At 40.6% G+C, this 14410-nt stretch overlaps 3 protein-coding genes across 3 annotated transcripts in view; all 3 read right to left on the reverse strand.

The window, feature by feature from the left end:
* ABRAXAS2 (abraxas 2, BRISC complex subunit) overlaps positions 1–305 on the reverse strand; it is a 17709-nt gene extending 17404 nt beyond the window's left edge. The window contains exon 1 of the mRNA XM_072423838.1: positions 191–305. Within this exon, the coding sequence (XP_072279939.1) occupies positions 191–262 (72 nt within the window). The 5' untranslated portion in view covers positions 263–305. The remainder of the gene's footprint in view (positions 1–190) is intronic.
* A 4776-nt stretch (positions 306–5081) lies between these two features.
* On the reverse strand, positions 5082–12960 carry EEF1AKMT2 (EEF1A lysine methyltransferase 2). Its single transcript, XM_072425163.1, has 6 exons — positions 12073–12960; positions 11265–11330; positions 8852–8966; positions 7795–7905; positions 6761–6977; positions 5082–5305 (listed from the first exon to the last, which is right to left on the reverse strand). The coding sequence occupies exons 1-6, from the start codon at positions 12117–12119 to the stop codon at positions 5202–5204; spliced, it is 660 nt and encodes a 219-aa protein (XP_072281264.1). The 5' UTR covers positions 12120–12960; the 3' UTR covers positions 5082–5201.
* LHPP (phospholysine phosphohistidine inorganic pyrophosphate phosphatase) overlaps positions 8895–14410 on the reverse strand; it is a 24625-nt gene continuing 19109 nt past the window's right edge. The window contains exons 8-9 of the mRNA XM_072425162.1: positions 11265–11330; positions 8895–8966 (exon numbers count right to left, since the gene is read on the reverse strand). Of these exons, the coding sequence (XP_072281263.1) occupies positions 11313–11330 (18 nt within the window). The 3' untranslated portion in view covers positions 8895–8966; positions 11265–11312. The remainder of the gene's footprint in view (positions 8967–11264; positions 11331–14410) is intronic.

The following is a 14410-nucleotide window of genomic DNA, read 5'->3' on the forward strand; positions in this document are numbered from 1 at the left end:
CCCCCCTTCCATGCTGAGCGCCCCCTCCAGCAATCCCTGGAAATCACCCGGCACAGGGAGGGGTCACAGTGTATGATGACAGCCACACCCTGACCCCCTGCTCCTTGTCACAGAGCAGCAGCCACCTCGGCCTATTCCTCCACACTATGCTACCCACCCTTGACCACGTACCCCTGGCCCCCGCACTTACGTGATCCGAGTTACTGTTAGCGCTGTGGTAACACAAGGAACTAAACGTATAACCCGAAATGGAAGCCGCCATGATGGTGGAGCCGCTCCCTCCCACAACGCAGCGCGCCGCCGCCCTGTCATGACGTCACGCGCAATCTGGCGCTAAGCCTTCTGGGAGTTGTAGTCTATAATTCAGCCCACTAGCATGAAACTGACCACTCTACATGAAGACAATGTGGGCTCTTTTTAATTATTATTATTTTTTTTATGTGGGTAAGCGAGAAATCAGTGTTAATGTTAAAAAATCTTTTTATTTCTCCTTAATTTTTAATAATTTATGGGGATTAGGGAGTAGCCATATTTACATTGTGTTCACCTGTTATTGTACTGATAATAAACAAGTTTAGGAAATTTATCAAGCTTTTCTGCTTCCAATTCTCTTAACTCAGAACTTCCAGGTTGTAGGCTGTGGATAACTCCAGATGATAAATTATTATTCCCCAAAACACAGGAGAGCTCAGCTCTAGTTCCAATTGAGTGCTGGTGACTCCCATCAGTGATGCAGCTCCTTTCCATGGCAAAATATTATTATTATTATCAATAAACTGGATATATATATAGCGCCAACATATTACACAGCGCTGTACATTAAATGGGGGTTGCAAATGACAGGCAGATAGTGACAGGAGAGGACCCTGCCCCAAGGAGCTTACAATCTAGGAGATGGGGGAAGTAGCACACAATAGGAGGGGGGATATGGAGTGGAGGGAAGTAGTGAGGGTTTTAAGAGACAGAATAAGACAGGTAGAAAAGTTTGAAAAGATGGGTTTTATGTGTTCTTTTAAATGAGCAGAAAGTAGGAGGAAGCCAAATAGGACGAGGAAGACCATTCCAGAGAGTCGGGCAGCTTTTGGAAAAGTCTTGTAGTCGTGCGTGTGATGAGGTTATGAGTGAGGAAGTCATTAGTAGGTCATTGGAGGAGCGGAGAGAGCGGCTAGGGGAGTATTTTTTTACCAGGTCAGAGAAGTAAGTGGGACAAGAACTGTGTGGTCTCAGGGAACAGGTAGGAGCAGATTTTGGAGATGTTGCGTAGGTGAAAGTGACAGGACCAGGAAATGTTCTGAATATGGGGGGTAAATGAGAGGGCAGAATCAAAGGTGACACCAAAACAACATGCCTGAGAGGAGGGACAATCAACAGTGTTGTTAACAGTTAGATATATGTCAGGGGGAGATTTGGAATTTGAGGGGGGGTGATCATGAGTTCTTTTTTATCCAGGTTGAGTTTCAGGAATCGGTCAGACATCCATGATGAGATGGCTGACAGGCAGCATGAGACCTTATCCAGGACTGAGGGACACAGGTCAGGGGTGGACAGATAAATTTGAGTGTCATCAGCATACAGATGGTACTGTAAGCCAAAGGAGGATATGAGACTACCGAGAGAGGAGGTGTACAGAGAAAAGAGGACCGGTCCAAGGACTGACCCTTGGGGAACACCAACAGGGAGGAGAGTGGGTGAGGAGGAGTTACCATTGAAAGAACCTGAAAGGAGCGGTCAGACAGATAGGAAGCAAACCAAGAGAGAGCAGTGTCACATATACCAATGGAGCGCATGATTTGTATTAGAAGGGGGTGATCAACAGTGTCAAAAGCAGAGGAAAGATCAAAAGTTGCCATGAGACTTAGCTCTGATGAGGTCATTGGCCACTTTAGTAAGGGCTGTTTAAGTGGAATGGGCAGCTCGAAAGCCAGACATATGGGAGAAGGGAAATAGGACGATATCTAGAAGGTATGGCTGACACTAGTGAGGGTTTCTTTAGGATAGGGAGAATTATGGCATGTTTAAAAGCGGAGGGGTATTTACCAGTAGAAAGGAAGAGGTTGAATAGTTCGGTTAGGGCGGGAGCCAGGGTGGAGGAATGGGCACGGAGTAGATCAGAGGGAATTGGGACAAGCGGACAGGTAGTAGATGGAGATGATGAGAGAAGAGACTTCGTCCACAGTAACAGGGCTGAGGGAGGCCAGTGATGATTTACAGGTGGAAGGGGTGGGTATGGTTGGAGTGGCTCGGTGAGCAGAAACATCATCTTCTGATTTGGACAATTTTCTCTCTAAAGTAGATGCCAATGACTTGAGCAGAGAGGGATGTTGTGGGGGGCGAAGGTGTGGGGTTTAGGAGGGAGTCAATTGTTGAGAAGAGGCTGCTTGGGTTTGAAGCTTGAGAGGAAATGACGGTGGAGATATACTTTTTTGCTTGGTGACAGTGAGCTCAGTGTTAAAGCTTTGTAGATTGGCTTTGTAGATCATGAAGTCAGGGCTGAGGGCAGATTTCCTCCACTTGCGAACAGACTTTTGTAGATGTTTGGTGTGATTGTTGTGCCAGGGTCGGGGGTTGGCAGGACGGGGGTAGCAGAAGGTGGTCGGGGAAACTTTATCCAGAGCCAGAGAGTGATTGAACTGAGTGGCAGCTTTATCCGGAGATGTGATTTTAGCAAGGGTAGGGGTGAAGGACACAAGGCAGTTTGAGAATAGGTTGTGGTCAAAGGTCACAGATATCTCTCTGTATGTGGCAAAGTGGGCAAGAATTAGATAGGTTGAAGGTCATTAGGTTGTGATCAGAAAGGGGGAATGGCGAGTTGACATAGAGGGTAAAGTTGGAGAGTTTTGAAAATACCAGGTCTAATGTGTAAGGAGAAGGAATAGAGCTAGCAAAGAGAATGATAGGGTGACATGGTGAATGATACCTTGTAGAAGATAACTGGGAATCATAGGAGTACATGATACAGTTTTGTAAATTGAATTCCATGAGGGCAGGTCCTGTAATGTGGGTTGTAGTGAGGCTTAAAAGCTTGTTGCGTTCCAGGAGTCGGATATGATGAGTAAGTCACAGGGATGGCTTGGTGAAATAGCAGTTCAGAATGGCAGCAGCGAGGTTGTGTTGGAGTCCAGGTGGCGGCCCTATGATGAATCAGTCCAAAGGCAGGAGATGGGAGTTGCAAAGTGTAGTTGCATGTCCAATCCTTTTATAATTCCTGGATTAATTTCCATTGTACTTGAACTTTGGGCATGTGACCTTGCTTGTTTAAACAGAAGTGCATTGGGCCCTGAATATGGATGGACTGATGGGAGTAACAAGGAATTTGGGATAGCAGTTGGACCTGGCTAGGGGAGAGGTTGGCAGGGCAATAGATATTATTGTGCAGCCAACTGGAACACAGGGATAGAGAACAGATAAATCTATGGGGAGCTCTAAGTTGGTGCAATAAATTCATCTACAATGCGAGACGTACCATACACAAACAGATGAAAATTGTAGGGGAATACAGTTGGATACACAGGGGTAGATTATGGCAGGCAGAATGCAGAATCACAAAGCACCTTGTATACTGTGGCCAGTGACCAAATGATATAGCTGGAACAGGAATACTACGAATATACACCGAGCTGCACATGAGCACTTCAGTGTAAATTCTACGCAAGATCTGGACCTGCCAGGTTACTTTATTTTAGTGTAGAAGAGGCATTATATATTTTACATTCACCAGTAATATATTTTGCAGTCTTTCCAACCTGTAATCGAAGATATCCTGAAGCCTATATAAAATGCTTTCTCTTTTTTCATCATTTGTTGCACCCCCGTGTTGTAATGTTATACAGCCCTTTGCAGCCATTTTCATGTCTACACACATAGAATCCAAGGATAGTAATGAGGCATCTCTTACGGCAAGTTTTCTTATGGTGAAAACAGTGGACTATGACTGTAAACCATGTTGTAGCAACTGGAATAGGACAGAGCATTGACCTTAACAAGAAACCATAATGGTAGAAGCACCATATATTATTTAAAATATACTTAAATATTAATATCATAAGATGATAATAATTTATATGGAGTCTCTCAACAAGAGGCATCCTAAGTAGCTAAAAATGAGGATGCCATGAAAGCACAACAAGGCTAACAATGGAAACAGTAGCATGGTGAATATTTAGGGTGCAGGGGCAAAGCTGAAGTACTGAAGGGGCAAGTAGGAAAGCTCTTTAACTGTGCAGGAAAAAAACAGTCTCCATAGAGCAGAACGATGCTGTATGTACAACGCTCGTTCATGCATCGTGCAGTCATTTGTCGTTGGAAAGGATCATGAAAGACAACTATTGCCAGTGTGTACGTAGCCTTGGCTGAATGACGGCCATGCTAGACTACTGCAGTTCAAGGGATCAGCTCTTACGTGTAGAAAAATGTTGATTGAAGGAAGAAAAATTGTCTTTTACACAACCGAGCTGATGAAAAGATATCTTCTTTGGTCATTAGCAACAAACTGACACATGTTGGTAAGTAGGTTGGCCTACATTGTCCAAAACTCATGTAAGCAGCAAACCCCATAGCATTGTCTGTATCATTCAACAGACCAGACACACGTTTATTTACAGGTACCTCTAGGTGACCTATAGGTAAGTCAACTGAAATATGATGGAGCTGTGACAGATTTAATTAAAGGGGATCTTTCATTAAAGAACAATGAAGACTGCCATTTCTGAAACCTCCTTTGGAAATGCTAGATTATGACTGTCATACTGAAGCATTAAATTAAATACTGTCTTACACAAACACAGAGAGCAAGTTCAGAGTTAAAGAATACTGACATTCATGTACAGCAAGCTTATTCCAAGTCTTGGATTTAAAATACTTTAAAACCCAGACACAGTCAGGTAATTCGCCTTCTCTTAAAGCCTCCATACTTCTTTTATGGTAGAGTCACTTTACGTGACAACATCAGATACTCTATTTTAATTCTTTAATTTCAGGTGATGGTAAACTCTGCATGCTGTCATAATGTTTGTGTCTTTGAAGATATGTAATATTCACCTAAAATGTTATAATTCAACCACAGAATGAGACATAAAACTAAATTAGTAAAAAGTTACTTTACTGAAAATATATTTGAATCGGAGACCCATATTCACACTCTCCAATCTGGTTTAGTCTGGCCACTTAGTGGCTGAGTATTTTCTCATAACGAAAAAGTTCTGTTAAGAGTTGTCTTTCCTCTCAAATACCAAAGCCGTGACACTCCGACCTGACTGTCCTCCAAAACTGAAGGTAGGTGTTGGTAGTTCATCTTTCATTTCAAACTCTGCAAGAAAAAATTATATAAGAAAACCTGAACTTAAACAAGTATAAACAGATCTGATTCCTATATTTTTTACAAGTATATCTATAAAATATCAATGTTTTACTATTACCGGAACATAACCAGTGCCCTCAGCATAACGTCTGTCCTGGTGCTGTAAACCTAACTGGGTAATTCATTACTGGTGAAAATAAAACCCACAGAAATCTAAGACTAAAGTATTGCAAGAAGATACTGACATCACAAGAAGGGGATATTGTAAATGTTTCTAGAACATTTTAGGTGATCAAAAGCTATTAGTAAGTGGATGTGTGGATTCAGTTAAAGATTTAAAGATGAGCAGGGAATGGAACACCTTGTAAAACAAAACACAACATTTGAAGTCACTAACAACCTGATTCCTGTTCTCTGTGCTTCTGTGAATACAATGTACTGCACATACATTGAGATTGCAGCACCTTGGAATCCGCTGACCTGATCTCACACACTATAGTCACCAGATTTTTTGGAACTGATGTGGAAAATGCAGAAAAACATTTTGCATGAAAATGAATTGCTTTTAAGAGCCCTCCATGAAGTATGACCACTCATTCAAGCCGACAGGAAATCTGCACAGCACAATAAATTAAATGAAACACAGAAGCAAAATGTCATGTTGAGTTAATCTCCTGTCAAGTGAAACAGAAAAATGAACCACTAATATTACCATGTTACTTTAAAGTTACACTTTAAACATTTGTAATCAAGCGCTGCATTACTGTGGAAAGGGACAGGCGATTAACCTTCTGCTCATATGCAGCTCAGCGTTGGTCACCGGAATACGCAGCAACCCTAGCTTCCTCTGCGGTTGCAGAGTCTGAATTAACTCCTGCCCCTACGTTCAATTTAAATGGGCACAAGATTACTAAAAACTAAATAAAGGGGAAACAGCTCTGACATACAGATGATAGGGTCTTTATACTATGCCTTATTTTAAAATGACTGATTGAATTCCTTATAGGCATTAGGCATCAGACATACTGTGTGTGTGTGTATATATATATATATATATATATATATATATATATATATATATATATATATATATATAAGAAAGTAGAAGCTCAGATATCCGGCACCCATGGGGAATGTCGCAGATTCCGGGTAAGTGTATTTTTCCGGTTTAGAGGTTTCTTTCTCTTTTCCCCATTCACCTCTAGTGCTGAATGGCTGAGAAAAGGGAAACCCTGATGACAGCTTCGCTTTCTTGATTGCTCCCGCAGCCCAGATGGATATATATTATTTGGTGCTACTGTAAACTAAACAATGTATCACAGACAGTTACAATCCTATTAGGGCAATTCCAGCAACCATTCTGCTCTGCACAAACTGAATATAGGTTATGTGTGTACACCACTCATGGTAGAAGTAGCATGCAATATACACATTTAAATATCTAGTTCTCTTATGAGTGTTTACCTTCCCCAAACCGTCTAAGCAGCTCCTCTTTGGTCCAGTTGCAGGATGTGATGATAAAAAGGCCTCTGGGTTTTAAAATTCTACAGAGTGTTTCTATATACTGGTTACGTTTTTCTTCTGCATTGTTTGGATCCAAACTCACTGCATCAAAAGTGCCTTTATCCAGGCAGATGTCAAACTGTTCTGAAGGACTGAAGGAGCCTAGAAAATCTGTGGCCTAAAAAACACATAAGGCATGTAAGGAAAGGGTTAAACATGAAAAAACAAGGACTGGTTAGGTGTAGATTTCTGACACCTAGCACGTGTAGGAATTCTGGTATGTATGCTAACATGGGTGGGAATTATGTATGATGTCATGGAAAAGCACCAGAAAATACTCAAAAGATAAGTATACTATATTCTGTTTTCCTGATGTATCATAGGATACAATAGGACTTGATTATCATGAAAATGAAGGAATTGTGTCAGCAATGGGCTGTTTTATGAGTTTGACATTCATTCATTGCCACAGCAGCATATAGGAGACAGAGGAAAATTCTTTTATAAAAGAACTCAGGTAATGCTTTCCCACATATCACTAACTCAAGAAATTAGGATGCACTTCTAATCTAAAACTTAGAACCCACCAACCAATTAATAATCTTTTTCTCCCCATTGGCGTTGATGCATCTGTCTGTTCCATGTTGATTGCAATAGACACTCCAAAGCATGTACCTAGAGCAGAAGGGAGACAGGGGGCTCTAATAATGTGTATATTTTTTTTACCATAATCCTTTATTTGTCTTGTCGGAAAGATATAAGGACAGATCAGAGTTGCTAATAAATCCTTTGTATATCAAGTAGCACCCAGACTTGCAGTTTCTTTAAAATCCCTATAATTCTTTTCTTTGAAAGCACAGTACATAAACCTTTTATATTTAAAAACATGTTCTGATTTTACTTTTGGCAATACAAGATTATTAAAAAAAGGGGTGAAGTCTGTATGAAAACATTTCACAATTTCATGTGTGCATAATTGTGCGTATATTTTTCACCTCCAGTTTAACACTCTGGGAAACGTCTTCTTTTTCACAGATACTTCTAGCAAGTGCTATGGCATCTGCACAATAGTCCACACCCAGAAGATTGCTGTATCCAGCCTTGGCCTGTTAGTAAAACAGAAAGTGAAACATATTAGTTTACTCCATAGTAAAGGCTCTGACCTGGCTAAGTGATTGCCACTCTTCACACAAAACACTGCATTTCCAGTTTATTTCCAAGCAGGAATAGGATCTACATGGAGACTGTAAGATTTTCCAGTATTTCTGTGGTGTACTAAGTGTTTCTGTTTACTTACTTGATCAAAAACCTGATCAAATGAATTCTAGTGTGTGAGCATTTGTCTCTGGTAGGGACTTCAATCAAAGGCCAGAGTAATCTGAAGAACAATAGTCTTTAATTTGATATTTTAATGTAAGAAAGACTGCACTATTGTCATAAATGTATACATCAATAAACAAAGGCTATGTACACACGTGCAATGGTTCTTGTCCGACAATCGGCTCAGTGCTGATATCGGACGATAATCTGGCGTTTGTACAGCGCTTGTCGTCCATCGTCCAAACGATCGTCCTGGTGGATCCACGGACAATGGACGACGAACAGTAGTAATGCAAGTGAAGGGAAGAGAGGACGCAGCGGGGTGCTGCCCCATCGTTATCCTCCCCCCCTCTCCATAGAGCAGAACGGTGCTGTATGTACAGCCCTCGTTCCTGCATTGTGCAGTCCTTAGTCGTTGGAAAGGATCGTGAAAGATGCTTTCCAACGACAAATATTGCACTTGTGTATGTAGCTTTAGTTATAGACATTGTCGCCTAGTCTTTGCTTATTACTCCATCAAAGCCGAAACATTACACAACACATTCGGCTACAGAGGTTCATGTGATCCGCTATCTTATGACAAGCATGACCAAGGAAGTTATGTTACTGCTCCCCTTGTCAGTGATTCCTGTGATGGCTTTAACGAAAGAACGAGCAGCCAGGTAGGACCCTTAACAGAGGCCATGTCAACTATGAAACATTAATAATAATTATCAGCAATTATTCTCTTACCAGTTCTACCAATAACATGCCATTCCCAGTTCCAATGTCCAGTATTGACATGTGATGTGGTATTTTCTGTGCATTTAGCCATCGAACCACCCGAGTCATGCTGCCTTCTCCAAACCTGTTACAAAGAGGATAAAACAAATGTTTCAATGTGACAATCAATATAAAAGAAAACATTCACAGCTCAGGGGATCACTCTGACATTTAAGAATCCCTGCAGGGTTTTTATTGTCATTGTGATTTGCCTTGTCATCTATTGGAGAGATTTTACTGAACTTGAGATCCTGTTAAAGGTTTTACCAAACAGGAAGCGAGGATAGATCTGACGCAGGGACACAAACAGCAACAGACAGCAATAAAAAGCTAACAGGGGTTTCAGCCTTCTTTACTCATTACATTTTTTTCTGCTGAGCGGTTCAGTAAGGCCATGCACACACATCAGATAATAATTACTCAAAATGAATGGTTGTGCTCCTCTCCGATGAGAATCTGAATTTACAGAGGTCACCCGTCATTGTTCAATGATACCTCATGGCTTATCCACAAACAATGACCAGGAATGACCGCTATGCTAGACAAGAGAGGAGAGTGCTTGCTCGTCCTCCCCACTCCCCTCTTTATAGAATAGGCGCTGTATGTACAGAGCTCATTTGTTTATCTGCCATTGGAACCAATCATGAAAGATTCTTTCCAGTGACAAAAAAAAAAGTGTGTACACAGCCTAAGCAAGAGAAAATATTTCTTACACCTGCCTAGAAACCTTTTTATTTATCCATACATATAATATACATCCATTTGGTGGATCTAATCCTTACCTATGCAAGATAACAAAAAGGTTTAGCTGGATTTGATGTTAAAGCGGCATAAGCAAATATAGTTTTAAGAGAAATGTGTATTGTGCTTTGTATATTTCTTCCAGATCTGTGCAGGGTTTCCTGCATTAAGACCAGTCACTGCTGCTTTTTCTATTTGTGTATGGTGACTGGTCTTGTATCAGCACCATCATGTAGTTTTCTGCATCAGCCTGCATTGGGAGAGACTTTTATATTTCTCCTGCAGCTCTGCATCCTGCCCAGGCTGTGTGATGGGAAAGTCTGGGTATTACCATGCATTATATTTGTTATTATTAAAGTGGACCTAAACTCAGAATTTTTACTTTACATAAAAGGGCGAACAACCCTTGTATTTAAAGTAAAAAAAAAGTTCAATATCCTTTTTTTTGTTTTTTTAAAAAAAAGGGTGCAGCACCTCCCCTTTAAGTCTTGATCATCACCAATCAAGACAGAATGGGAGCGCAGAGCATCCCGGGAGGCTCTTGGCTGCTCCTTCTGTGCATGCTCTAATCTCAGTCATGCACAGGAGGAACCCCTTCATCAGTAGGGGAAAAAATTGCCAATCCATGCGCTGTGAGATTTGCAGGTTTTTCCCAATCTACATCACCCGATGTAGCGCCTGCACAGAGCGAGATCGAATGACCCAGGAAGAAGAACCCGGAAGAGAAAAGAGAATGTCGGTGTCTGGCGTTCCCTCAGCACCGGGCCAAAGACGCGGGACCCAAATGAAGTAACCTCCCGACGGATCTGCGGAATTACAATGTGTTATTTTTTTTTTTTTTTTTTGGGTTTAGTTCTGCTTTAATACATGTAAATGAAGATTTATGTGCCTGAAGTTCAGATTTGTAAATCAGATACAACACCAAATTCTGCTATTTAGACAAGAACAGTTATCCTAATGATAAAAAATTATTATTATTACACAGTAATTATATAGTGCCGACATATTAAGCAGCGCTGTACAAAGTCCATAGTCACGTCACTGGCTGTCCCTCAAAGGAACTCACAATCTAATGCCCCTACCATAGTCATATGTCATTAATATAGTCTAAGGTCAATTTTAGGGGGAAGCCAGTTAACCTAACTGCATGTTTTTAGGAATGTGTGGGGAAACCAGAGTACCCAGAGTAAACCCAAACACGGGGAGAACCTGCAAACTCCATGCAGATAGTGTCCTGGCCAAGATTCAAACCTGGGACCCAGTGCTGCAGAGGCCGGAGTTCTGCACAGAAAAAAATTACTAAAACTTCATATATAAAAACTACTATTGTATACTGAATGGGTCCCCAGGGGTAGAACTCAGATCCATAATTAGAATTCAATAGGCTAAAGAACCAGAGAGTTAAAATAAAAATTTTGACTTTTGAGGGAAATATTATAAAGGTATTCAAAAACAAAAATATTTAATGTAGACATAATAAATTAGTAGCAGTAGTTTTGTAATATTTTTAATATGTCTCAATAAAATATTTTTGTTTTTACTTATTGCCCTCAAAAGCCAACTTTTTTTTTTTTTACTCTCTGGTTCTTTACTCCATTGTATTCATATAAATAAATCACAATCTGCAGTATTAGTCGCTTACCAGATCTCCCCTTCATCACCGAACTCCTGGTAACTTTTCAACTCACGGCTATAGACGGCATCCCAGCTATAGAGACAAAAACGGCAGAAAATGGCTTATTATAATAGCATAAATAAATAATTGCAATCTACACCTAAGCGTGATTTTAGTGCTTATTATGCAATGTTTTAATTTACAAATCGGCCAAAGAACTGATTGATCAAACCACAGGCAGCTTAAATATATTTCAATGGATCACGCAAAAGATTTAATGCCGAACTAAACCCTAAAGACAAATAATTATGACCAGGCAGGTTGTTTATTGAAAAATAAGACAGGTGATGTCCCTTCGTAGCAATAAACTTCCCTGTCTGATCACAAAAACAAGCAAGTTTGTATTTTATTGCAGCACACTAATGAGGTGTGCTAGGGAAATATTATCAATATATGGCATTCACATAACAGGCAGGCAAGAATGAGCCTTTATTAAAAGTTTTGTCCCCACTGAACAGATTTCCATCCCTTCCTGTCCTTGTGACACATTATTGTGTTAGAAAAAGAGGAGACATCTCAATGCTTGTACAGAGAATAGATAAATAAAAGCTGTTTTCTACTCGATCTAAAAGGATAAAAACAGAAACATTTGGTTTGAGGTTTTATTTATCTATTGTGAATGGTTTTAGACGTTACATGACAGCTAAACGTGTCGTTGAGTGTACCAAGATGGCGCGCATACACTGTGTATAAGACAGCTGCTTTGGATTTAATGACAGCAAAACATGCCTGTGGGTGTACCAAGATGGCTGCCGTGCTGTGCCGGTGTACTTACTGCTCCTTGGTCCCCAGCGCTGAAGGAGAGAACTCCGTGTCACTCATGCTGCCAAAATCAGGCGAATCTATGAGAGAATCGAAGCCTAAAATACGCCAGAAGCTGATCTTCCAATCAGCACCCACTTCACATTCACCACCAAGCACCGGATGTGACGACGGCTAGAAGCGGAAGTGGGCAGGGCGAGTAGGGTGTAAACAGAGAACCTGTGAAAGCTGCATTCACATGCAGTAGGAGTAGAGCAGTCACGTGGTTATAGTGGAGTGATCCTAGGAACTGACACTCATTTAAAGGGCTTGTCCCTTGTTTAGGTCAGATTAATTATTTACCCTTTCTGATTATCTTTAAAATATTTCATTTAATAAAATATACATGTGATCCAATCAGGATGGCTGGTGAAATCTTACAATGGTTGTAACCAATAAAGACCCCATTAAAGTGTACAAAATCACCAATTCATTTCACTGCATGAAATCATCACAAAACGGGCCTTTCAGGGTTCCCCTTTAGCTCTGCATTCATTCTATTTAATGTACAGCGCTGCATAATTTGTTGGCACTATATAAATCTTGGTTATTATTATTAATATTATTATTAATAATAATAATACATCATCAAATGTATTTTTTTAGCAGTGTACCTGAATTTGATTTGATATGAACCTTGTGAATACCTGTGCAGCAAGAACTAAGAGAGAGAGATGGAGAACAAGGAACCAACTACTGTGTGCTAACAGGAGGCGTACTGAGGAGTGGAGCGACCAGGGTGACTGAGAAATTAGCTTATCAGTCTGCTGCTTATCCTTTTGGTCCTGATTTATGAAAGCTCTCCAAGGCTGGAGAGGATACACTTTCATCAGTGAAGCTGGGTGATCCAGCAAACCTGTAACAGATCTGGTCAAGGATTGATACAATTTGCTAACAAATAGCAAATGACTTTGAAGAAATCCATTGCAGGTTTGTTGGATCATCCCAGCTTCACTGATGAAAGTGTATCTTCTCCAGCCTTGGAGAGCTTTTATAAATCAGGCCCTATGTGTCCATTCTTACACTAGCGGAAAGACAAGGCCTTACAGCATAGAAAAAATAAAAATCTCTTGCACTGCCAGATACTATGACACGATTGTGTAAATAGCATGATAAATACAAATCCTTTGACAGGTAAATGACTTTTTCCTATGTATGTTTGCCTGGAGTTCAGCTTTACATTAAATACATAGCATGAGAAGAGGCATACTGGAGCCATGAGGAAGCTGGGCTTTGCTCCAGGGATGGCAATTGAAAGATGATATCAAACATCGGCAGTTTATTGCAACTGAAATTCCATGGAATGCAGCCTCAGAGGGACCTGAGGTTACTACAAACTACAGTTGTTTGATTTCACCTTTAAAGAGCACCTGTATAGTTCTGATGGGTACATGTAGTTCCCGAGTTAAGGACATCCGACATACAGACGACTCCTAGATACGAACAGGGCTTTCCTGCTAGCTGGTGTGCAGAACAGAGGATTGATGGGGGGGAGGGGGTGGTTTGCATGACTTGCAGAAGAAATCTTTTGCTAAACACTTCTGAAAAGTTCTTGTAACTCTTTAATGACCAAGACAAACTCTGCAGCTGTTTCTGTTTGCATATTAAAGCACAGCTTGCTCCAGAAGGTAATGAATGTCTAGGCTCCATAAAGTTTGTTTTTGATTAGCTCACAGTGAGGATTTTATACAGTAACTGACACCACGCTGCCTAATAATATGTTGAGATAAACATCTGTCCTAATTGCATTTATTAAAATAATGTACCTGTTCCAACTTCCATACAAATTCAACTTAAGAACAAACCTACAGTCCCTACAGGTGTTACCTACACCTATGTGTTATGTAGGTAACACGGAGACTACCTGTACTACTCAAGAGCTATCCATCCCATTCTTCTGTGTGCCAGCCTGTGTGTGGCCAGATGAATGGAGAAGCAGAGATCTTATTAGGAAATACTTGTAATGATTAGCTTGAAGCAAATAAATGTATCAGTCTAATGATTTAAAATACAGTGTTACTGCAGTTTGTGATTTGTAAGGCACATGGTATAATTGCATATTACACACCCCGGCTTCTGCTTCCTGCCTTGCAGATCTACACAGTGGCTATGCTATACAGCTCCATCTCTTAGCCCGATCTTTAAAAACATCACCAGCCAATCACAATGCAGAGGACATTGGTCAAATCTTAGACGCAGAATCTTTGGTTTCTATTTATTAAGCAGGGAATCTGACTTTTCCTTAACCACCTAGCCGGTATGCCCGTACGAAGGTCGGGCAAAAAAAAATGGCTAGGATGGTTAACCCCGTA

The sequence above is a fragment of the Pyxicephalus adspersus genome, chromosome 10 (assembly GCF_032062135.1).
Source record: "Pyxicephalus adspersus chromosome 10, UCB_Pads_2.0, whole genome shotgun sequence".
Taxonomy (NCBI): Eukaryota; Metazoa; Chordata; class Amphibia; order Anura; family Pyxicephalidae; genus Pyxicephalus; species Pyxicephalus adspersus.

Bases quoted from the DNA above. Each gene is read 5' to 3' on its own strand.
- EEF1AKMT2 (XM_072425163.1), bottom strand. From the start codon at position 12,119: ATGAGTGACACGGAGTTCTCTCCTTCAGCGCTGGGGACCAAGGAGCA. The intron at 6,978-7,794 runs GTGAAAAATATA...TGTGTTTTTTAG, and splicing joins CCCAGAGTGTTAAACTGGAG to GCCACAGATTTTCTAGGCTC. The intron at 5,306-6,760 runs GTAAACACTCAT...TTTTTCTTGCAG, and splicing joins GCTTAGACGGTTTGGGGAAG to AGTTTGAAATGAAAGATGAA.